Source organism: Typopeltis vanoorti, chromosome 19, assembly GCF_054136105.1.
Source record: "Typopeltis vanoorti isolate ZY-2024b chromosome 19, IOZ_Tvanoo_1.0, whole genome shotgun sequence".
NCBI classification, from domain to species: domain Eukaryota; kingdom Metazoa; phylum Arthropoda; class Arachnida; order Uropygi; family Thelyphonidae; genus Typopeltis; species Typopeltis vanoorti.
In genome coordinates, this window is record NC_143567.1 from 63,406,359 (window position 1) to 63,430,330 (window position 23,972).

The following is a 23,972-nucleotide window of genomic DNA, read 5'->3' on the forward strand; positions in this document are numbered from 1 at the left end:
CTCTGGAATTTTTCATTTTATGGAGGATGGGAAAAGGACGAGAGGACATGCTTGGAAGCTGAGAATGAATGCTGTTAAGAAGGGGGTGAGGTCTGTTTTCTTTCATAAGGTGGTGTGTGATTGGAAAATGGATTGTTGTGTATGCAAGCAGTGTGAATGAATTCAAGAATAAGTATGATAGGTGATGGGGGTGGTATGTGGCCTCTCCTGATGAGTCCCTGACTCCCTGGAGGTTTCTTTTAATAATAATAAGAATAATGCCATCTTGCCACGTAATAGGATACTATGCGCAATTAAGGGCGTTTTCCCTTAATTGCGCATGGAGTAAATGCGCATGAATACCCCATTCTGTACTTGAACAAATGATACCTCTTAGTTATACAGCAGTCTATTCACTTCTATGACTATTTATTCAAATTTTCAGTCACCTTATTAAGTTAGTCATTTGTCATATAAAATTATAACAGTTTTAAGTGTGAGGTTCAGATTTCGTTATATGGTTGGAGGAAGGTATTTTGGAAAGGGTTCAGAGAAGATCTGTAAACAGATCAAAGAAACATCATTTGCAAATCCAGGTGGATGATGTGATGTGATGTGATGTGATGTGATTGTGATTGGGATGGGATGGGATGCGACGCGACGGAGACGGAGACATAGGAGTTGTGAATGGTTTGTTACAAATTAATGTTGATGAAGTTTTTCATTGACTAGAGAGACTGGGGTAGAACAAGAACCCATTCCTGGAAGTTGTATAAAGAGAGTGTAATCCATTTTATATAAGACCTTCCTCTATCAAACTTACTCTACACCAAACCTTCTGCACACTGACTCATTTGCAAGCATATCTCTTCTTCCCTCTATCATAGCATGCCAATAGACTTACAAGTTTTATTTTCTTACTCTTCTTATTTACTTGTACCAGCAATTCTTTCGTATCCTCACACATATCACACTTGTCACTTGCTAGATCATTAGTGCCAGTGAACATTATATCATCTCTTTCACTTTCCCTCTCTGCATCCTTACAGCATTGCTAATATCCTTGATCTTGGCCCCAGGGAAACAAAATTTCATTGTGCCTTACTCAAGTACTCTTCTTAACATGGAAGATCTCCACACACCTCTCTATCATTCTGCTTCTGTTGCTCCTTTATACTCTGCTTTTTCTCCCCTTACATCTCTCCCTCTTTTTTGCTTGTATTTCATATCACTCTTCAGGTGTTCTATCTCATGCTTTGTTATGTCGAGCACTCCACGTAAACACATTTCTCTCATTACCATCTGGTCATTCTTCTTGTTTTTCACCATTTTATTCTTACTGTCACTTGTAATGATTACATCCTCATTTGTTTCCAATACTCTACTTGTAACAATAACCTTTCCAACATTCACATTTGCATTTTCTCATCTTTTGTCAAACTCTTTGCTGTCATATTGACAACAACAATAATAATTTATTGCCAAAAATAATGGATCCCAACAAATGTGTATACTGAAAAATAAAGATTATCAAGATTCATGAAAACAAAGTGTGTGATGTTAGCATGCTGCACTGAAAATGGCAGCAGTGCCAGTGAATTCTTTTGGCAAGTGATATATTACCATATGGAAAGTGCATGATGGGCAGTGATGACATGAAAGTGAGCTAGGTTATGTATATTGTAGGCTATCTTCATTATATGTGGCATTAAAAATACATAAATTAATGTGTTTTAAGCATTAAATATATAATGGAAAGCAAGTTTTTCCTAGTAGGCACCTTTTGTGTTTTATTCCTGTTATTTGCATGCCTTTATTTATGTGAATTTTCCAAGTTATATTTTTACCAGATCACTTTTCAGCATTTGAAACCACATGCTGCTGTCTTTCCCAGGTTAGTATGCCATGATCAATGTCATCACCTGGTAGCAAAACAGTTGCATTCTTAACTGAGACACCTTCTTGCACTATGATAAAATCTAACACTCTTTTTCCTTGAGTTGTGCTTTCTCATGCTGTTTGAGAAAGTTATCTCACAATGGCTTAATAAGTTCTCCTTCGTTCTTATCACGAGTTTTCTTTGCTATCCAATCAATATTTGTATAATTTAAGTCACACATAATATTTACTCATTTAATACATCATCATCAAATTCCTGCCATGTACCCTCAAGGGGTGTACAGGATATGACAGTACTACATGAAAAATTTACATCATTACTAACTTCCTATCTACAATTTTCCTCCAAATCAGTCTGTTACTTGTCAAGACTCCAACATTATCAGATCTTATATTTCTATCGTCTAACGCACTTTGTACCGTATCAATCCACCTATATCTTGGTCTTCCTCTGGGTCGTTTTCCTGCCAACCTGGCAGAGAACACTTGTTTTGCTCATCTTTCCTCTTCCATTCTATTTAAGTGACCATACCACCTGAGATTAGCTCTGCTAATGCATTCCTGGATGCTGACAATGTCAAGTTCTTTCCTAATATCCTCATTTTTAATATGATATTGCCATTGATGCCATCTGTTCACGCCTCTAATCTTTCTCAGGACTCTCATATCTGCGGTCTCTAGTCTTTGGTCAAGTGTTTTACTTCTGACCCAGCTCTCAGATCCATAAGTTAAAACTGGTTTGAACACTGTCTTGTATACAGCTAATTTAGTGCTCCGACTAATTTCTCTCTTATTCCATATGAATTTATTCAATTGACTTCCCACCATACCAGCTTTGCTGATTCTTTTGTCTATTTCTATATTTAATTTACCATCTTCAGTAAAAATCGTGCCTAAGTAACTGAAATGTTTTACTTGTTCCACAGGTTCTCCATTCACAACACAGTTGACATTTTCAATGATTCTGCCTATTTTCATTGTCTTTGTCTTTTTATTGCTGACCTTCATACCATATCTATTACAACAGCTATTCAATTTAGTCAGAGAATCTTGCAGACTTTTAGCGGATTTATTTAGAAGTATAACATCATCCGCATAAAGCAAAGAGCTGACATTAACATCTCCAATTTTGATATCAGGTTTAATACCACTTTCCTTCATAATGTGATCCATATAGATAATGAATAACAGAGGGGATAATGTACATCCTTGTCTCACACCAGATTTAATATTAAACCATCTTCCTGTACTTCCTTCAATTCTAACTGCTGACTTGCAACTCAAATAAAGACTAAGTATTGCTTGATATAATGCCCCATTGACACCATATAACTGCAGCGTATTGAATAGCTTCTCTCTTGGCACCTTGTCATATGCCTTTTCCAAATCGACAAAACTTAAATACAGATCTTTGTTATATTCCCATGCTTTCTCGACTATTTGTCGTAAAGTGAAGATCTGATCCTGACAGCCTCTATTTGGCTTGAATCCAGCTTGTTCTTCACCAAGCTTTTCTTCCACAATTCTCCTCAACCGTTTCTCAAGTATACTTGCATAGATCTTGCCAGGAACACTCAGTAGGGAAATACCTCTGTAATTCTCACATTCAGTTTTATTTCCCTTTTTATATATGGGTACTATGAGAGCTCTACTCCAATCATCTGGAATTCGTCCCTCAGTCCAGGCTTTCTGAACTATGAAGTGCAGCCACTGTAAGACTTTTATACCACCATACTTCAGCATTTCTGGTCGAATATCATCTACTCCTGCTGCCTTTCCACATTTCAAGCCTTTGATGGCTTTTTCTACTTCAAGTATGGATATGTATTCCTGACTGCATGCCTGGTCAGTGTTTTTTATCACTGTGCTGTCATCACTGCTTGTTTCATTCAACAGTTTTTCAAAATAATTACTCCATACTTCAAGGATATCTTTTTCTCCTGTTTTCATGTCACCTTTATCATCTCTAACTCCTTTTACAGCACTCTTTCCTCCATTCCTAAGCTTCTTCAACAACCTCCAGAATATTTTGCCACCTTCTTGATATTTATTTTCTATATTCTTGCCAAAGTCCTCCCATGACTTTTGTTTAGCTAGTTTTACACACTGTTTAGCTTTCTTACATTTGTCTCTATATTCTGTAAGAGTAAAAGCTGACTTATTTGCCAGGAAATTTTGATATGCTTTCTTCTTTTTCTTCACTGCCTCTTTAACTTCCTGTGTCCACCAGGGAGTTCTGATTTTTTTATCCTTGCACACAACCTCACCACATGCCTCTCTGGCAGAATCAATCAATGTTTTCTTCAGGGTTTGCCACTGAATCTCCAAGGTTTGATTCCTGTTCTCAAACTCTTTCATTTTCTTTTCAATAATCTTTCTGTATTTTAGTCTGCAGTTCACATCTGAGAGCTGCTCAACTTTTTTTCGCTTTAAAACTTTCTTACATGTTATTCTTTTCAATATGAAATTCAATTTTATCCTGCTGAAGACTAAATAGTTATCGCTTCCAATTTCAAATCCTCTGTACACTCTGGTGTCCTGCACCAGGGAGAAAACATCACTATCAACAATAACATAGTCAATGAGACTTTTCTTATTCCTAGCCTCTTCTCTCCATGTGAATTTGTGCACATTTTTATGTTGGAACATGGTGTTAGTAATAACCAGTCCATGTCCTGAGCAGAAATCCAACAGATATTTGCCATTATTATTAGCTTTGCTCTTTTCTCCAAATTTTCCCAAAATATTTCTGTATGTCTCACAATCATTTCCTACTCTGCTATTTAAATCCCCAACAAGGACCAACTTTTCCTTTTTCATTGTGTCAGTTGCTTTTTCTAAAGCCTCAAAAAATTCCTCCACTTCTACCTTAGTAGAACCTTCTGTGGGACCATAGGCACAAATAAGTCTCATTGTCCAGTTCCCCATTCTCATATTTGCCCACATTACTCTACTTGAGACTGACTGCTATTCAAGAAGATTAGCCTCGTATTTTGTGTTGAATACTATGGCTACTCCTTCTTTTCCTTGATTGTCATTGCCTGAATATAACATTTTGTATTTATTGCTCAGAAAGATCTCACCAGTTTTGGTCTTTTTTGTTTCAGTCACCCCTATTATGTCGATCTGGTACTTATCTAATTCCTCAGCTAGCTCCATTTCTTTGCCATTCAGGCTTCTTACGTTGATAGTACCGATCTTTAACTCTGGTGATGTTGAGTTGGGGTTTGTTTTCAGATTTGTTCCAGTAGCTGACTTTTCGCTGTTCGCCCTGGTTCCCTGGCGAAAACAACGGGGGCCTTGTTTAACCGGGCGACGCCCCAGCCGGCATGAAATTTTGTCATGTTGTACCATCATTTTTTATTTTGGTTTAACCAATAAGAATACAATTTGGTCTGCTAAATCCCAAATTGCCAGCCCATCCTCGTTCGTTCAGTATCAAAGTAGATACCCAACAGGGTGCACCACGAGAAGGTGAGGATTGGACATTAGGTCAGAAGCCCTGGTCGGTTCTCCACATTCGTTTAAAGGCTATGTGGAGGTCTCCTCTCAGTTATACAGCTTTGACCCTCATTTAATACTTATCAGAATAATTTGTGGTGCATTTCTTCATCCCCAGCAACTGAACCCGAAGTCTGTAGCAACACCCCCCACCATATATTTCATCCCATTAGCTTTCAGTTTACACCATATGGCCTCAAACTCAGTACTACACAGGACATTATTATTATTATTATTATTGCTTTCATATGTTTCTATCCTAACTGGACTCGAGTCATCTGATATTGTTAGTAGCACTTCCACTTCTCTCTAGTCTCTTTTGTAATTCCTAAAAATGCTAATATCCTTTGCACTTAATTTCAGGATGACATCCAACTCTGAGAGCCTGGTTTTACTAATGCCAACAATTTTAGGCTACATTGTATTCACTGAAGTAACAAACTCAACTACTTTTTATTTAATGCTATTGGAAATTGTGTATAGACATAGGTTACCTTCTCACTTATACTTAAATCTGCAGTCTGCTTGGCCCAGTTGAACAACTTTCTCCTCCCCCCCCCCCCGTCTCACTCAAAATACTCGCATCAAATTTATCTGGTTATTCCTGCATATATATATGAAACACCAAGTCAAGTAAAGTAATCTGTGATAAGAAATGATAATTTGTTTCCTATTATACTGTTGAAAATGAAAAGGATGGGGGGGGGTGCACAAATAAAGATCTACATTTATTTATGGAAATTTTCCAAGTTATATTTTTACCAGATCACTTTTCAGCATTTGAAACCACATTCTGCAGAATGATGCAGAATGTGGCTTGAAAATAAAATAAAAAAATTGAACAGTAAAACTTATTTGTACCTATACCTTTATGGAAAGTTCCAGTGATGAAGTAAAAGTAGAAAATTTTCACATTTGAAAAGCCATCTGACATTAAAGAAATTGGAGACTTAAATAAGTCAAATTTCCTTACTTATATGAATATGTTGGGAAATTTGAAAAAAAAAAAAAAAAAGGCCAATAAGAAAAAGCAGGACTAGTTGCTTCCTTATTAGCTGAGTCACTAACATGCTTGTTTACAACCAACGGCTTTGGGATCAAATTCTACCGTTGTATGGATGTTTGTGATGTTTGTTTTTAGGTGTCAGATGAATTTCATCATCTCCTGTGAGACTGCTATCCCATTTATTGGAAGCCAGAAATGGTTTGAAAAAGTTTCAAGTTTAGTCTTTGGAACAGGGCTTGGAAATTATGTAAAAAAAAAAAAATCATTAAAAATATTAATAATCAAAAATCTTTAACCTATCCATGATACTAAGATACTATGGGTTTAGAACCCTTTGTGTGTGTATAAAAGTCACATAAAAACAAGAAGAATGATAATACCTGCCATTTTCTTGTGCAGAAAATCTAGATGATATTTATCACCTTGGTTAAACAAAAAATGTTATAAATTCATATGGTAAGAACATATATGAAACAAGAAATTCTTATTGATTTTATTACTATTGATAGTGATATCTTCAGATTTGTCCAGGATACAAGAATTTTGCAGGAGATTTAAACCAGGACGTGACCATCATCAAGTTTTGAGCAGAATAAAAATGAGCATCATTACATTGAAAAGAAAAAATGTGTAAGAAAGGTTCTAAAATAATGAAAGTAAAACAACTTTCAGATGTCAGCAGAATAAAGAAATAGGCAAATATTATTGTACAGAAAGTAAAAAAAAAAAAAAATGAAGACAAGAATCCTACCTAGATATTGGCAGAAAAACCTGAAGAATGCTTTGATTAATTCAGCCAAGAAAGCAGATGATGGAGTTGTCTGCAGGATAGAAAAGTCTTCTAAATAAATCAGCATATGCTCCTAGGAAATATAAAGAAAGATGTACAAAAGCCATGTGTAAAATTAACTGAAGTCACAGGAAACTTTTAGAATATTGAAGAAAAACATCTCAAAGAGAGCAAAATATTTTGGAGGGTGCTAAGAAATTTATAAAATTAAAGGTAATGAACAATAGCACACAAAAAAAAAAAAACAATCAAAGATGATAAAGTAACATAACAGAAGATAAAGATCTTCTGGTGTAATCACTGTAAATAAAAACTACCCAGAGGAATGCAAATCATGAATATATTTTAATAGTAGAGTAGGAAAGGTCATTACAAGTCTGACATGTGGAAATACAGCCGTGAATTAGTTCAGTGGTTATTTTGAGAAATTGGCACAATACCCTGTTTATAAGCTGTAAATAGGAAGAAAATAAGTAAAATATGGCAATTTTCTTGTTTTTAGTTCTTGTTTTTTAGTTATCAATATGCAGATAACTCTTTCAAAAAATAAACTTGAAAATTTTTTTAAATTAACATTTAACAGATAAGTCCATTTATTTTATGGTTGGTTATGATAGTTGAACTTTCATGTGTAGTAAGCGCCTAAAGAAATCTTACAACATCTTGTCTTATGACAGAGTGAAAGTTAATAATAATAAAACAAATTATTATTAAACTATTATTAAACTTTATGTTGGAGGTTTAATGGATTTTTTACAACACTCAGAAAGAATTAAATTAGAATTTAATTCTCCTATATTTCGTCCTAGTCACTAGGACATCTACGAGGATTACAAAAACAATTAATGTAACACGCACACAAAAACTTACAATAATAAGCCCAACCACGTGGGTGACACTAAAGTCCTATCTAGGTGGAGTGCCCTCTATGGGCAGTAGTAGGTGGCTTGGAATGTAAGGTGGGACCTCTGGTGATGAGTGTTTCCCAAATCTTCGGAAGCTTAATGCAACCGTATTTGTTAAGATTTGGTTGGTTTCTGAGAGCTGCTGCTGCTTCTAAGAAAAGTCTCTCTTTCTTGAATTTGCTGTGGTGGAACATGGTGGTTTTCTTCCATGATACTCTGTGGGTGGTGTCCAAAACATGGTCAGCCAAGCCTGAATGGCCATAGTTGTGTTTAACGATGTACGACTTGTGTTCCTCCAGGCGGATGGATGCAAGCTTACAGGAACAGGGTACTTTGTAAACTCCAGGCAGAGAGAGAGAGGGGAGCTGATCTTTCGTAGAACGGATAAGGGTAGCAAGTTTGCGGTAGGGCTTATATGCTGTGTGCAGGTTATACTTTTTTAGTATCTTGACTATTTTTTCTGAAGTGCCTCAGATGTAGGGTATGGTGATGGCATTTTTAAATTCTTGTTGATGAGAGGGACGGGGAATGGGGGAGGAATTAATTATTTTTTTGATACTGTGTTCACTGTAGCCATTGGAGAGGAAAGTTCTGTGTATGTGGTTAAGCTCAGTAGTGAGGGCAGTTCCACTGGAACAAAGATTGTGGGCTCTCTTGGTAAGGGTTTTAATGATGCCATATTGTTGTGAGGGGTGGTGGTGGGAGAGTTTGTGAATGTATCTGCCTGTGTGTGTGGGTTTTCTGTATACAGTGAAGGCAAGTGTATCATTGGGCAGGCGCGTGACTAAGGTGTCTAGGAAGGGTAAACAATTGTTCTTTTCCTTTTCCATAGTAAACTGGATTCTTGGATGTAGGCTATTGAGATAACAGAGGAAGGAGTCTAAAGTTTCTGGGCCATGAGGCCCAGACACTTTAGACTGACTCTACGAAAGATCAGCTCCCCCCCTCTCTCTCTGCCTGGAGTTTACAAAGTACCCTGTTCCTGTAAGCTTGCGTACTTTGGACAGACAGGCAGATCAGCATCCATCCGCCTGGAGGAACACAAGTCGTACATCGTTAAACACAACTATGGCCATTCAGGCTTGGCTGACCATGTTTTGGACACCACCCACAGAGTATCATGGAAGAAAACCACTATGCTCCACCACAGAAAATTCAAGAAAGAGAGACTTTTCTTAGAAGCAGCAGCAGCTCTCAGAAACCAACCAAATCTTAACAAATACGGTTGCATTAAGCTTCCGAAGATTTGGGAAACACTCATCACCAGAGGTCCCACCTTACATTCCAGGCCACCTACTACTGCCCATAGAGGGCGCTCCACCTAGATAGGACTTTAGTGTCACCCACGTGGTTGGGCTTATTATTGTAAGTTTTTGTGTGCATGTTACATTAATTGTTTTTGTAATCCCTGTAGATGTCCTAGTGACTAGGTCGAAATATAGGAGTATTAAATTCTAATTTAATTCTTTCTGAGTGTTGTAAAAAATCCATTAAACCTCCAACATAATGCCCTCACAGCACTTAAGCCTCTACACAAGTATTATTAAACTTGGGGGGAGACCACACTCCTACCAGGCGTGTCCCCTGGGTGGCAGATGGGGGAAACCCAAATGGGTTGCTCTGAATAAAGAATAAAGAGCCATGGACCAAAGGATGTAGCAGAGGCATGGCAAGCTTGCTACATTATTATGCCAGTAACTTTCATGCGCAGGAGAAAGTCTACAAACCGAGATTGTGCTACTGCGTATGGGACAACCGACGCACCTACTCAAAGACCACATAGAGTAGGTGAGAAATCAGCAATGTGGTCAGCCAAGGATGTGAAACATGTAGCCACCCTCAACATAAGATCACTATACCGACCTGGAAAATTGCAATTAGTCCAGGAAAATTTAAAAAGACTGAAATGGAGTATTTTAGGTTTATCAGAGACAGATTGGTGCGGAGATGGATTTACCAGAAGGAAGACTGTACTTCTCAGGAAGAAAAGATAACATCCACAGAGAAGGAGTTGCATTACTAATTGAAAAGAAACTTACACACTCAGTAATTGAATAAACCCAGTGTCTCCTAGAATAATAACAGCCAAACTTCAAGCAAAAGAAAAAGGTCAAACAATTAAAATAATCCAAATATATGCACCAGACAGTAACCATTCAGAAGAAGAAATAGAAAATTTCTATGAAGAACTACAACAGGAAATAGATAATCCCAAAAATAGAGAACTCATGATAGTGATGGGAGATTTTAATGCTAAAATAGGACAGTTCATGGCAGACAAAAAAGATGTGATGGGGAAATTTGGATACGGAGAGCTTAACGACTGAGGAGAACAATTACTCCACTTCTGTAAAGCAAAAGATCTAATGATTACAAACACATTGTTCTATCAACGCCCTAATAATAAATATACATGGACATCCCCAGATGGTAATATAAAGAACTGCATAGACTATATCATCATAAACAAACAATGGAAAAGATCAGTAAATAATGTACGAACATTAAGAAGTTTTGATTTTGACACTGACCATGAAATATTAACTGCCAAAGTGAAAATAAAATTCAACAGGAAAAATAATATCAGAAAAGAAGAAAACATCAACCTATCAAAACTAAAAGATAGCTCAAGCAGAAGTCGATTTTTAGAACAGATGTGCTTGAAATTAAAACCCTCCATCTTCCAGAACAGTGGAAAATACTGGGAAGAAGGAAAAGAAACAGTGTTATCAATTGCAAAAGCCACTCTAGGTTCCAAACCCAAAATAAACAAACAGTGGATAACCCAAGAAATCATAGCTACCATAGAAGAGAAAAGAGAGGCCAAGATACTTGTAAACCAACAAAACAATGAAGAGAATAGAGAAAAATACAGAGCACTAAAAAATATAGTTGATAACCTATTCAAAAAAGCCAAAGAAAAATCTAAGAAATGCCAAGAAGCATACCAACAAAACAAACTAAAAGTCTTCCATGATACCGTAAGAGAAATTACAAAGGAATTCTCAGCAAAAGCAGTAACAATGATAAACAACAAGATGACTGAAACCGGGAATATTGAATATATAAGAAAAATCTGGTCAAACCATTTTAAGACTATCTTCCACCAAGGAAACAAAACTACAATGCCAACAATAGAAGAAAATAATGATCACCCAAAAATTTTACAAGACGAAGTTAGATACGCAATAAAACAGATGAAAAACAATAAAGCTCCAGGCATTGATACTATCCCTGCTGTGTGGTCATATGGAGGCAGCATATCAATAGAATATTTAACAACCCTATTCAATAAAATACTACAAACAGGAGAGATCCCAGATGACTGGAGAACTGGAAAGATCATCCCAATATACAAGAAAGGAGACAAAAGAAACTGTAGAAATTACAGACCAATCAATTTACTCCCTCACACCTATAAAATATTCATAAGAATTATACAAAATAGATTAAAAAACACCTACGAAGAAATGATAGGCATAGAACAAGTTTCCGAGGAAACTATTCAACAATAGACCAAATTTTCACATTGCACCAACTAGCAGAGCTCAGCTGGGAAGACCATAAAGAACTATATTGTTGTTTTGTGGACTTTAAACAAGCTTTCAATAACATCAACAGAGAAATCCTTCTTAAAATTCTACTAGAAAAAGCAATAGACAAATATATAATACAGTTTCTGATAAAATATTACTCTAAGACAAATGCAATAATTAAAAAGGACCCACTCACAACAGAACCCATAGAGATCCAAAAAGGAGTAATGCAAGGATGCCCATTATCCCTGTGCCTATTCAACATATATCTAGAAGCAGTTGTAAAGAAAGCAATAGACAATGAGCCTGGAATCAATGTCAACGGTTTAAACATAAATAATATCAAATATGCAGATGATCTTGTCCTTCTTGCAAGAACCCCAAATGAACTACAAAAGTTGATCAACAAGCTAAATGAAAGCTGTAAAATATATGACATGACAATAAATATACAAAAGACAAAAGTGATGAAAATAGGGAGGAACAGAACTACCATCTCAGCCACCCTAAACGGAGAACAAATAGAACAAGTAGACAACTTCATATACCTTGGATCAAAACTAACAGAAATAATAGATGAACTCAAAACAATCAAACACAGAATAGCGATAGGATGGACCACCATGGGAAAATTTACAGAAAATCTGGAAAACAAGATATCTAAACAAGCCAAAATCAAATTATATGAAGCAATAATTATACCAACAGTCATCTATGGAGCAGAAGCGTGGACAGTTAAAAAAAAAGAGAGGAGAAAAAACTGCTGGCATTTGAAATGAAATGCTTAAGAAAAATAAATAGAACAAGTTGGATAGAAAAGAAAACAAACATCACAGTCAGACAAGAACTATTGTATAAAAAGACAATAATAGAGAAAATTAGAAAACAACAACTGAGATGGTTTGGACACACTGTACGCATGGATGCAGACAGACTTCCTAACGTCCTAATCAATACTTTTCCAATTGAAAAAAGAAGACCTGGAAGACCAAGAATTACCTGGCTGAAATTAATAAAGAACATCTGGGGATGCAGAACATATAAGGAACTTTTTCGAACAGCAAGGAATAGAGAAGACTGGAAGATCCTGCTCAAGAGAAGACTCAACCCGTCTTAGATGGAAGAGAAGAAGAAATACATTGTATTCTTTAAGAAATCGGCATTGGGTAAATTTTCAGTTCATTTAAAATATATGAGAGCTAAAAGAGACTAACATTTTATCTTATGCAACAGGAACTACTCTGGATAAAGAGAAAACGAAAGCATTTATGGTGAAATTAACCTGTCACAATATTTATTATTAAATTAAAGTGATAAGGTTGGAATAAAAACTTACCTGAAGAGAAGAAATGTTTTAACCAAGTTATATGTCATTACTACAGTTTGTTGTTTGCTGACCATATGTTAAGTTTAGAAAGAGGAGATAATATTCACTTACCTATGCAGATAGAGGGAACTCTATATAATACAGACTTTTGTAACATATCCTCTATCATGAAAGACAGTTTAGACCAGTAATTATTACGGTATACATAAAGTAAATAAAGAACTGTTAAAAAGTGATGTATGTTGGTGCTAGGCAAGTGAACAAAAAATAAAAAGTAAATGTTTATTTATTAATTTATTTATTTATTTTAGGAGATATTTTTAGCTGTTATGCAGTTGATAATCCTACTGTTGAATCTGAACTCACTATGTTGAAACAGTATGGGCCAGATGTTCCAGAACATATTTTGAATAAGCTAGTTGAACTTTTTGGGGAGTTAAGATCAATGGCAGACCAAGGACTTATTACATATCCTTATTCAACACGAGAACTTGTGAATATTGTCAAACATCTGCAGGTAAGTAATACAACTGTATATGTTTACATAAGTTCTATATAAGCTATCTGAAAAAAAAAAATAAAAAATTCAGTGTATTTTGTCTTTCTTTGACATCTAAACATTATTTTGATATTTTTCACTGATAAACTGTTGTTTGAGTTTTGGTGCTCTCTCCTTCCTGTTACTAATTGCTTCATTGGTATAATATCAATTTGTTGATGTAGACTTACATTGGAAAATGCAAGAATTGAAAGAATGTTTTCTAAAAAATTGAATTCTTTTTAATACAATCTTTTTCTAAAAAGATTAAGTTAGCTAGTTTCAGATAGCTAGCAGGTACCAAAGTTTTTTACCCAAAGCTATTTCAAATTCATCAAAGCAGGCATTGTGTTTATCAATTCATATAGTTGACAGGCATAACTGACACCACATGGACTCCACTCCCTCTCTGCTAATTGAAAGAAATTAACTAACAAATTATTATTACTTATACTCTTAGAATATGCTTTGAAATTTATAATTTCAACGTGCATATCAACATTTTTTTATTTATAAACATCATAAATAAGAAATTTATAATCCTGGTTGGTACATTATCTTCTAAGTCACTTGAAGTTTATAAATCTTTTAAATTTATAAAATTAGGATCTAATTATAGATGATTAGATCCTACTTTAGACTGTTATACTAATCAACACAAGCAGGTATTCTGGAATATTAAGTTTATTTGAAAGTAGTTTTCTAATATTTGATGTTTTGATGGGCAGATTATTTTTGACATCTGAAAATATTAGACCTCCACTGATTGCACCTGTACCTCATTGTGGTGGTATGGAGGTGAATAGATGATGTAGGCAAAGCATACTGGAATTGTATATTTCCAGAAGGGACCACACTTGTTACTAATATAGCCTTATAATGGCTACATCTGTAACATAAAAGGCTGCATCTTTTGATACTGCTGTATCAAAAGTCACTGGGAACAGAATAAGAAAAGTGAAACTGTAAGAGAAATACTGAGAATTGGCACCTGCAATGCAAGATCACTGATGGAAAAAGAAGTATTAATTGAAGATCTTGAAATTCTTAATACTAAAATTATGCATTATCAGAAACAAACTAAAAAAAGGCAAAGGAAATAAGCAAATTGGCAATTATATGTTAATGGAATTCAAAGATGGCAGACCAAGGAGAGGAGATCTCCACATAGCCTTTAAAGGAATGCGGAGAACCGACCAGGGCTTCTGACCTAATGTCCAATCCTCACCTTCTCGTGGTGCACCCTGTTGGGTATCTACTTCGATATTGAAATTGAACGAACGAGGATGGGGCAATTTAGGATTTAGCCGACCAAATTGCATTCTTATTGGTTAAATCAAAATAAAAAATGATGGTACAACATGACAAAATTTCATGCTGGCTGGGGCGTTGCCAGGTTAAACAAGGCCCCCATTCTTTTTGCCAGGGAACCAGAGTGAACAGCGAAAAGTCAGCTACTGTAACAAATCTGAAAACAAACCCCAACTCAACATCACCAGAGTTAAAGATCGTTACTACCAACGTAAAAAGCCTGATTGGCAAAGAAATGGAGCTAGCTGAGGAATTAGATAAGTACTAGATCGACATAATAGGGGTGACTGAAACAAAAGAGACCAAAACTGGTGAGATCTTTCTGAGCAATAAATACAAAATGTTATATTTAGGCAATGACAGTCAAGGAAAAGGAGTAGCCATAGTATTCAACACAAAATACGAGGCTAATCTTCTTGAATGGCAATCAGTCTCAAGTAGAGTATTGTGGTCAAATATGAGAATGGGGAACTGGACAATGAGACTTATTTGTGCCTATGATCCCACAGAAGGTTCTACTAAGGTAGAAGTAGAGGATTTTTTGAGGCTTTAGCAAAAGCAACTGACACAATGAAAAATGAAAAGTTGGTGCTTGTTAGGGATCTAAATAGCAGAGTAGAAAATGATTGTGAGACACAAAAAAATATTTTGGAAAAATTTGGAGAAAAGAACAAAGCTAATAATAATGGCAAATGTCTGTTGGATTTCTGCTCAGGACATGGACCTGTTATTATTAACACCATGTTCCAACATAAAAATGTGCACAAATTCACATGGAGAGAAGAGGCAAGGAATAAGAAAAGTCTCATTGACTATGTTATTGTTGATAGTGATGTTTTCTCCCTGAGCAAGATAAAATTGAATTTCATATTGAAAAGAATAACATGTAAGAAAGTTTTAAAGCGAATAAAAGTTGAGCAGCTCTCAGATGTGAACTGTAGAAATACACAAAGATTATTGAAGAAAAAATGAAAGAGTTTGAGAACAGGAATCAAACCTTGGAGATTCAGTGGCAAACTCTGAAGAAAACATTGATTGAATCTGCCAGAGAGGCATGTGGTGAGGTTGTCTGTGAGGATAAAAAAATCAGAACTCCCTGGTGGACATAGGAAGTTAAAGAGGCGGTGAAAGAAAAGAAGAAAGCATATCAAAAGTTCCTGGCAAATAAGTCTGCTTGTGCTCTTAGAGAATATAGAGACAAATGCAAGAATGCTAAACACTGTGTAAAACTAACTAAACAAAAGTCATGGGAGGACTTTGGCAAGAATATAGAAAATAAATATCAAGAAGGTGGTAAAATATTCTGGAGGTTGTTGAAGAAGCTTTGGAATGGAGGAAAGAGTGTGTAAAAGGTGTTAGAGATGATAAAGGTGACATGAGAATGGGAGAAAAAGATATCCTTGAAGTATGGAGTAATTACTTTGAAAAACTGCTAAATGAAACAAGCAGTGATGACAGCACAGTGGTAAAAAACACTGACCATCAGTCAGGAATACATATCCATACTTGAAGTAGAAAAAGCCATCAAAGGCTTGAAATGTGGAAAGGCAGCAGGAGTAGATGATATTCCACCAGAAATGCTGAAGTATGGTGGTATAAGAGTCTTACAGTGGCTGCATTGCATAGTTCAGAAAGCCTGGACAGAGGGACGAATTCCCGATGATTGGAGTAGAGCTCTCATTGTACCCATATATAAAAAGAGAAATAAAACTGCATGTGAGAATTACAGAGGTATTTCCCTACTGAGTGTTCCTGGCAAGATCTATGCAAGTATACTTGAGAAACGGTTGAGAAGAATTGTGGAAGAAAAGCTTGATGAAGAACAAGCTGGATTCAGGCCAAATATAGGCTGTCAGGATCAGATCTTCACTTTACGACAAATAGTCGAGAAAGCATAGGAATATAACAAGATCTGTATTTAAGTTTTGTTGATTTGGAAAAGGCATATGACAAGGTGCCAAGAGATAAGCTATTCAATACACTGCAGTTATATGGTGTCAATGGGGCATTATATCAAGCAATACTTAGTCTTTATTTGAGTTGTAAGTCAGCAGTTAGGATTGAAGGAAGTACAGGAAGATGGTTTAATGTTAAATCTGGTGTGAGACAAGGATGTACATTATCCCCTCTGTTATTCATTATCTATATGGATCACATTATGAAGGAAAGTGGTATTAAACATGATATCAAAATTGGAGATGTTAATGTCAGCTCTTTGCTTTATGCGGATGATGTTATACTTCTAAATAAATCCACTATAAGTCTGCAAGATTCTCTGACTAAATTGAATAACTGTTGTAATAGATATGTTATGAAGGTCAGCAATAAAATGACAAAGACAACGAAAATAGGCAGAATCATTGAAAATGTCAACTGTGTTGTGAATGGAGAAATTGTGGAACAAGTAAAACATTTCAGCTATTTAGCCACGATTTTTGCTGAAGATGGTAAATTAAATATAGAAATAGACAACAGAATCAGCTAAGCTGGTATGGTGAGAAGTCAATTGAATAAATTCATATGGAATAAGAGAGAAATTAGTTGCAACACCAAATTAGCTGTATACAGGACAGTGTTCAAACAAGTTTTAACTTATGGATCTGAGAGCTGGGTCAGAAGTAAAATACTTGATCAAAGACTAGAGACCGCAGATATGAGAGTCCTGAGAAAGATTATAGGCATGAACAGATGGCATCACTGGCAATATCATATTAAAAACGAGGATATTAGGAAAGAACTTGACATTGTCAGCATCCAGGAATGCATTAACAGAGCTAATCTCAGATGGTATGGTCACTTAAACAGAATGGGCGAGGAAAGATTAGCAAAACAAGTGTTTTCTACCAGGTTGGCAACATAACGACCCAGAGAAAGACCAAGATATAGGTGGATTGATACGGTACAAAGTGCCTTAGACCAGTGCTTCCCAAACTTGTGGATGTCAGGGCCCCCTTTGCAAAGATGAAAATATTTCATGCCCCCCCCTCGGAAAAAAATCGTAATAGAGATATATTATGGTAATATTTATTGTATTTATATTCAATACAAAACATGCACAGCGAATATTGCAAAAATCAAAAGCATGTATTACATTTTTTGCCTCTTACCGTTTGGTTCTGAAAACGATGCGAGCTGTTCTTGAAAATAGAAATACTGTCCTTTTTTTTTTTTTTTGAGTCTGTTTCTGCTTCTTCTGATTGTTCGCGGGATTTTTTTTTTATTTTTTATCAGCCACTTATCCATCTCAGGGTTAAATTTTTTAACATAGAATAGATCAAATAATATCACCCCTTCCATATACTGGCACACCACAGACTGATAACATGAAATTAGTGAATATTACCTGAATAAGGGAATCCCCGTAGCAGGAATATTTTTCTGTTTTGTGACTTTTCTCCCTTTATGGTAATTAAGCCTAACGCGAAACAGACAGCAAAGACAGGTTATTAAAACGTGCATATGATTGGTGCATTATTAACAAAAGATCGCACAACCGAAAGATAAAAGCATAGCTGACATTTGAGTTGAAATGCTAACTCTCTTCAACCGAATTCCATATGTGAAACTGCCATTACTTAGTTTTAACACTTTAACGAATTTTGACACGTTCGGTTGAATTTTATTGTTGCCTTGGGAAATCGAACTCACACACATCTAATTAATAACAGTAGTTTTTAGTTAGATATCGTGTTTGCCCACGCAACATATGGTTTTGTTTCAGTCTATACAGCATAGTTTCTATATGAGGGGACATGTGATTCATTAGTTAGTGTGTTTTTATCCCAGTTGTCTCTAATTGCACTATTTGTTGAGAAATATATTACACAGACTCCTCATACCTTATTCACTGGCATAATAAAAGTACTTGTTTTTATTGCCTCTGCAGTATAGTGGCTGTTAGGGAGGGTGTTGTTTACCACTGCAAGCAAGTTACTATCTCCCCACATGAACTTGATTAAGCTTTTTTTCATGTGTGAAGTATATGCGAAACTTTTATTGGTAACAGAAAACTATCTCGGATGACAGTGATAATATAAAACGAGTTTTGATATGTATATAAAGTCAATATCAACAGTCCCTGATTACGAACACGTGATGAAAGGGACAGGAAGATATGGAGCTTCCCTGGAAAGCATTCGAAGTAAATACAATTAACCACTGCTTTGAAATGAAACATACGAATAAGCAATATTTACTAATATTCATTAAGTGCCGAAATACACAGGAAGCAAAGTTTGTGAACCAACACCAATGTGTGAATTTTTCCATTAAAATATAAAAAATAACAAAAAAGAAATAATAAATAATAAAAGTTGAATATGTTTCTTTTAAAATAAAAAAAAATCTACTTAGTCTTAAAACATTTTAAATTTGTTTTCATTATATCACGGCCCCCTCAACAAAACCTCCGGCCCCCAAGGGGGGCCGCAGCCTACAGTTTGGGACGCGCTACCTTAGATGATAGAAATATAAGATCTGATAATGTTGGAGTCTTGACAAGTAACAGACTGATTTGGAGGAAAATTGTAGATAGGAAATTAATAATGATGTAATTTTTTTCATGTAGTACTATCATATCCTGTACACCCCTTGTGGGTACCTGGCAGGAATTTGATGATGGTGGAATTCAAAGAACAAATAGGGTGGAGGTGAAACCTTATTAAGTAAGCGATCCATAAGTAGAAGATGATATGGAACAAATATCATGAGAATAAGAGTGAGAGGAAACCAGAAAAATTACAAGTATTGTGCAGAAACTAAATCAGACTACAAAAAGAAATTGGCTGTGCAGGCTAAAGGCACTTCAAAGAAATTTCATCATTATGCCGCAAGTAAAAGAAAAAATGAACGTGAAAGAATAACTTTACTGAATGCAGATAGTGCTCTTCTATCAAAAGCTCATGAGATTGTTCATTTAATGAGTGCTCACTTTTCTAAGATATATCAACCAGGTGTATATAACATGGTGTGCAGTGCTACTACTACTACATTAGATGAATAGATAAAGGTGCATGAGAATGAAGTTCAAGAGCTGTTGTATAACTTGGATATGAATTCACCAAGAGGGACAAATGGAATATCACCACATATTCTAAAGAAATGTTTGATTGTATTGGCTAGGCTCTAGACATGTTTGCGTAACTTGAATCACAGTTGTTGAAAGATCCATCCCATGGGAATGGAAGGAATATATGAGAGTTCTGTTGTACAAAGCATGTGGTGCAAACACTGATGTCTAACTACTTACCTGTCTATTTCTGGAGTGGTGGTTGTGAATATTTTAGAGAAGCTGGTAAGAACATGTCTGTCAAATCCATTTTTGTATCCAATTATACTTTACAGAGAACATCATGGGTTTACTAAAGGTGGGTCATGTTTTAGCAATTTGCTCATATTTTATAATAATGTTATGGCTGAGCTGGATAAAGGGAATGGATACATTGATACTGTTGGTCTTTGCTAAGGCATTTCACACAATAGCCTCATGAAAGGCAGTTGTATAAACTGGAGAATATGGAATTGGAATATAAACCTTTGACATGGATAAGTGGATGGTTCATGATCAAGTATCAGAAAGTGGTATATGGGGGATCTGAATCTGCCTGATTTAAGGTGACCAGTGGTGTACCTCGAGGATCAGTCCTTGGACCATTGTTGTTGCATCTATATGTTAATGATATTGGAAAGAATCTGACAGATGTTCAGTCGTTTTTGCTGGTGATGCAAAGATGGGCAGGACAATCTGGGATGTTATTGATATATAGCACTTACAGAATGATTTGAATAGGCTGGAATTATGAATAAATGATAATTCTGTCTATTCAATGTTACTGTATATAAAGTTATGCAATTTGGTGATAAGGTGGGATTATGTTACGAGAAATTGATAAGGTTAGGGATCTTTTAGTTATGGTGGATAGAAATCGAAAGGTCAAAGATCACATTGCAAAAATTGCAAATACAACTCAGTGGATAAGAGTAACAGAGATTATATCGAGATTAAGGAATGTAGATTATGAAGACAGATTGAGAGTATGTGGATTGCAGACCATGGTAAACAGGGGAAAGAGGGCATGATATGATTGGGGTTATATAAGCTTCTGAATGGGTGTCATCATTGGATATTATGTGATGAAATTTTTTGCTATATGGAAGGTAGAGAGAGAGAGAACACAGGGGTATCCATGGAAGTTAACTTTTTAGACAGCTAAGAAAGGGGGTAAGAGCTAGAATTTTCTCTCATAGAAGTGATTGGAACAGTTTGCATGTTGAATTAGTGATGAGTCTGTCTCCTGGAGGTCTCAGTGAATAATAATAATAATGATATATAGTGGAGTAGAAAAACATTTCTACTTGATATATAATTATATTATTGTATTTTTGAATAGCAAAAGCAAACAATAAGGGAAAAATAAATATTATTAATATTTATAATTTAGAGCAGTGTTTTCCCCAAGTGTGGTAAACATATCCCCAGGGATATGTGAAAGGTCTTCTGGGTGTACGATGTATTTTTTTTCAATTTTGATTGCTTTTTTAAATTTTTTTTTTATTTCACTATATTGTCACATGTAGTCTATTCTGTAATTAATTTTCCAGTAATTTTCTTACTGGAAAATTTATCATTTACTGTAAATAATATTCCAGCATGTTTTAAACAGAATGTGTCTCTTGGTATATATCAATATCCTTGGCAAATCTTATTCAAGTCTTCTCTACAGTTCATCCTCTGCCCAGCTAATCTCAGCCTCATACCCTATGGCACTATAATTGTGCCAACTGGGATAATCTGCAGAACTTTTATGCTGGAAATTATGGACTTTACAACCATGTTATAAATAACTTTTAATTTCCCAATGTTTTGACCTTCATATTAAAGTCCTCATCTGGAGTATATACAAATACACAAAGACAAGCCGAGTTACATTTCACACAGTAAGCTAAAGAAACAATGATTTGATCACTGGTTATTCTACTGGCATGACCTCTAGTAAAAAAAAAAAAAAAAAAAAAAAAATACAGATAAAATTAAAAATTAATTAAATATTTAGAAATTACATCAAAGCCTAAATTCTACATAAGATAACATGGGAGAAACATTCTTTCATATAGATAGTTTTCTTGCAGTAACAATGATGTCCTATTTTTAACATGACAATTGTTTTATTAGATTTAAGATTCTGGATTATCTACAGTCCTGTTTATAGTTAACTCTTAGGTTCTGTGGGTAGAATATGTGCCTTCCATATGCTTGGAATTTTTAGACCATCATTATTGTTTAGATTTGGGTGGTTGATAAGAATTTCTAGGCTTCCTTAAATTTGCATTCATACCATGTTTTGGTGTGATGATGTAAACAACTGGTGCTTTTCTAGTCAATCTATGTAGTGTTCAGCATGATCAGAGAGCCCAGCTTCACCATAGTTATTATATTTAATGTTTGTTCCTTTTGTCTGATAGGAATTGTGTCGTGTTTTCCCTATATATGGTAGATTACAGGTGCACTAAACATGGTATACTCCAGGGTTGGCCAGTGGAGGGAGTGGGTCTTTGGATGAGTTGAGTAAGGTTTTTAATTTTGCAGGAGGTTTAAACGTGACTTTGAGGTTGTATTTCTAGTATTCTATTTATTTTATCTGAATTTTTATGAATTTTAGAATTTTAATGCTGCTTTTCCATGGTCAGATTACTGCTTTTGCACTCATCATCAAAACACCTGTGCTGAAATAATCCTTGCTGAAATAAGAGCCTTCATTCCCCACTTCACTGCAAACTCTTGATATCTATCCAAGTCCTGGTTCTCAAAAAAAAATGTGCCTATACCATCCATAATAAAAATGCAGTTTATGTTCACTGGCTTAAAACTCCAGCTTCTCATTCAGCTTACACAACAGCTAGAAATGTGTAAAAAAGTTATCAACGATTCCAAACCAGACTTGTAAGAATGAAATACAATAAACTTGCTTCCTGCTCAACTGGTAATCAAGCTTTCTTGTCCCTTGCTAGGTTATAACTTCTGCCCTTCCATGTTGCCACCTCTCTCGCATCCTGGTGGCTCTAAGGTAACCTCACTCAAGGAAAAGGAAGATCCCTTAGCATCAGTATTTTTTTCCTCCAACTCCTGCCTGGATGACCAAGAAAAATTACCTCCTGTACTTCCACAAACCTCTCACTGCATGCTTCCTCTGAACTTTTGCCAAAAGGACATCAGAAAAACCCTCATTAATCTTGATACTAATAAGGCTCCTGGTCCAGATGGTATTCTTCCAGTTGTGTTCATACTAACATGCCCACCAACACAGATGTACAGGTAGGGGATTTGGTTGCTGCTGACCATTGCTCCAGAATTGACATCCATCCTGAATAATCTATATAAACTTGCATCTACCCAACAGCATGGAAGCAAGCCTACATTCAGCCTGTACCCAAAAAGGGAGACAAAAGTCAGTCAGTCATTTAACTATCATCTCATTGCTCTCACCTCAAGACTTTCAGAAGTGACAGAGAAGGTTATCAACAATTAGCATCTTCATTACTTGGAGACTTGTCAGTTAATTGGTGATCACCAATATGGATTCTGCCATTCTCTACAACCGACCTCCTAGCTAATCTCACCTGCTTTGGTACTCAGGCCATGGAAAGATTTGGAAAAAAAAACTCAATGCTGGAGTGCCTCAGGGTTCTGTACTCCACACTCTTATCCACACTCTTCCTTTACATCAATGACCTCTTTTCTCTAATTTCAAATCCTATTCACAGCTTCACTGATGACAGTACTCTTCATTTCTCTTCATCATTTAATAAACCCTGCAGTACCCTAATGCTAGATGCCTCAAGATCTTCCATAACCAGTGACTTGAACACTGACCTCCTCAACATCCTGAAATGGAGTAAAGATAACTTAGTAAATTTTGATGCCAAAGAAAGTCAAGCTTGCATTATTTTATTACCTACTAGAAAAATCCTTCCTTATCCCCTCTCATTTTTGATAATGTTCTGGCTTCCTTTCAAGATCAGCTTTCTTTTCTTGGATTGATTATCAAATCCAATTTTATCCTGGCATAAACATATTACTCACATAGCCCCCTTAGCCTCTAAAAAGCTTGGTGTTCTTTTCCATTCTGAACATTACTTCTCTTCCTCTCAACTCCTAACACTGTATAAATCTCAGATCCATCC

At 35.6% G+C, this 23,972-nt stretch overlaps 1 protein-coding gene across 3 annotated transcripts in view; it reads left to right on the forward strand.

Moving 5' to 3' along the window:
• c12.2 (von Willebrand factor A domain-containing protein c12.2) overlaps positions 1-23,972 on the forward strand; it is a 550,347-nt gene that overhangs the window by 291,522 nt on the left and 234,853 nt on the right. For all 3 annotated transcript variants that reach the window (XM_090409563.1, XM_090409565.1, XM_090409564.1), the window contains exon 24: positions 13,255-13,460. In XM_090409563.1, the coding sequence (XP_090265689.1) occupies positions 13,255-13,460 (206 nt within the window). The remainder of the gene's footprint in view (positions 1-13,254; positions 13,461-23,972) is intronic.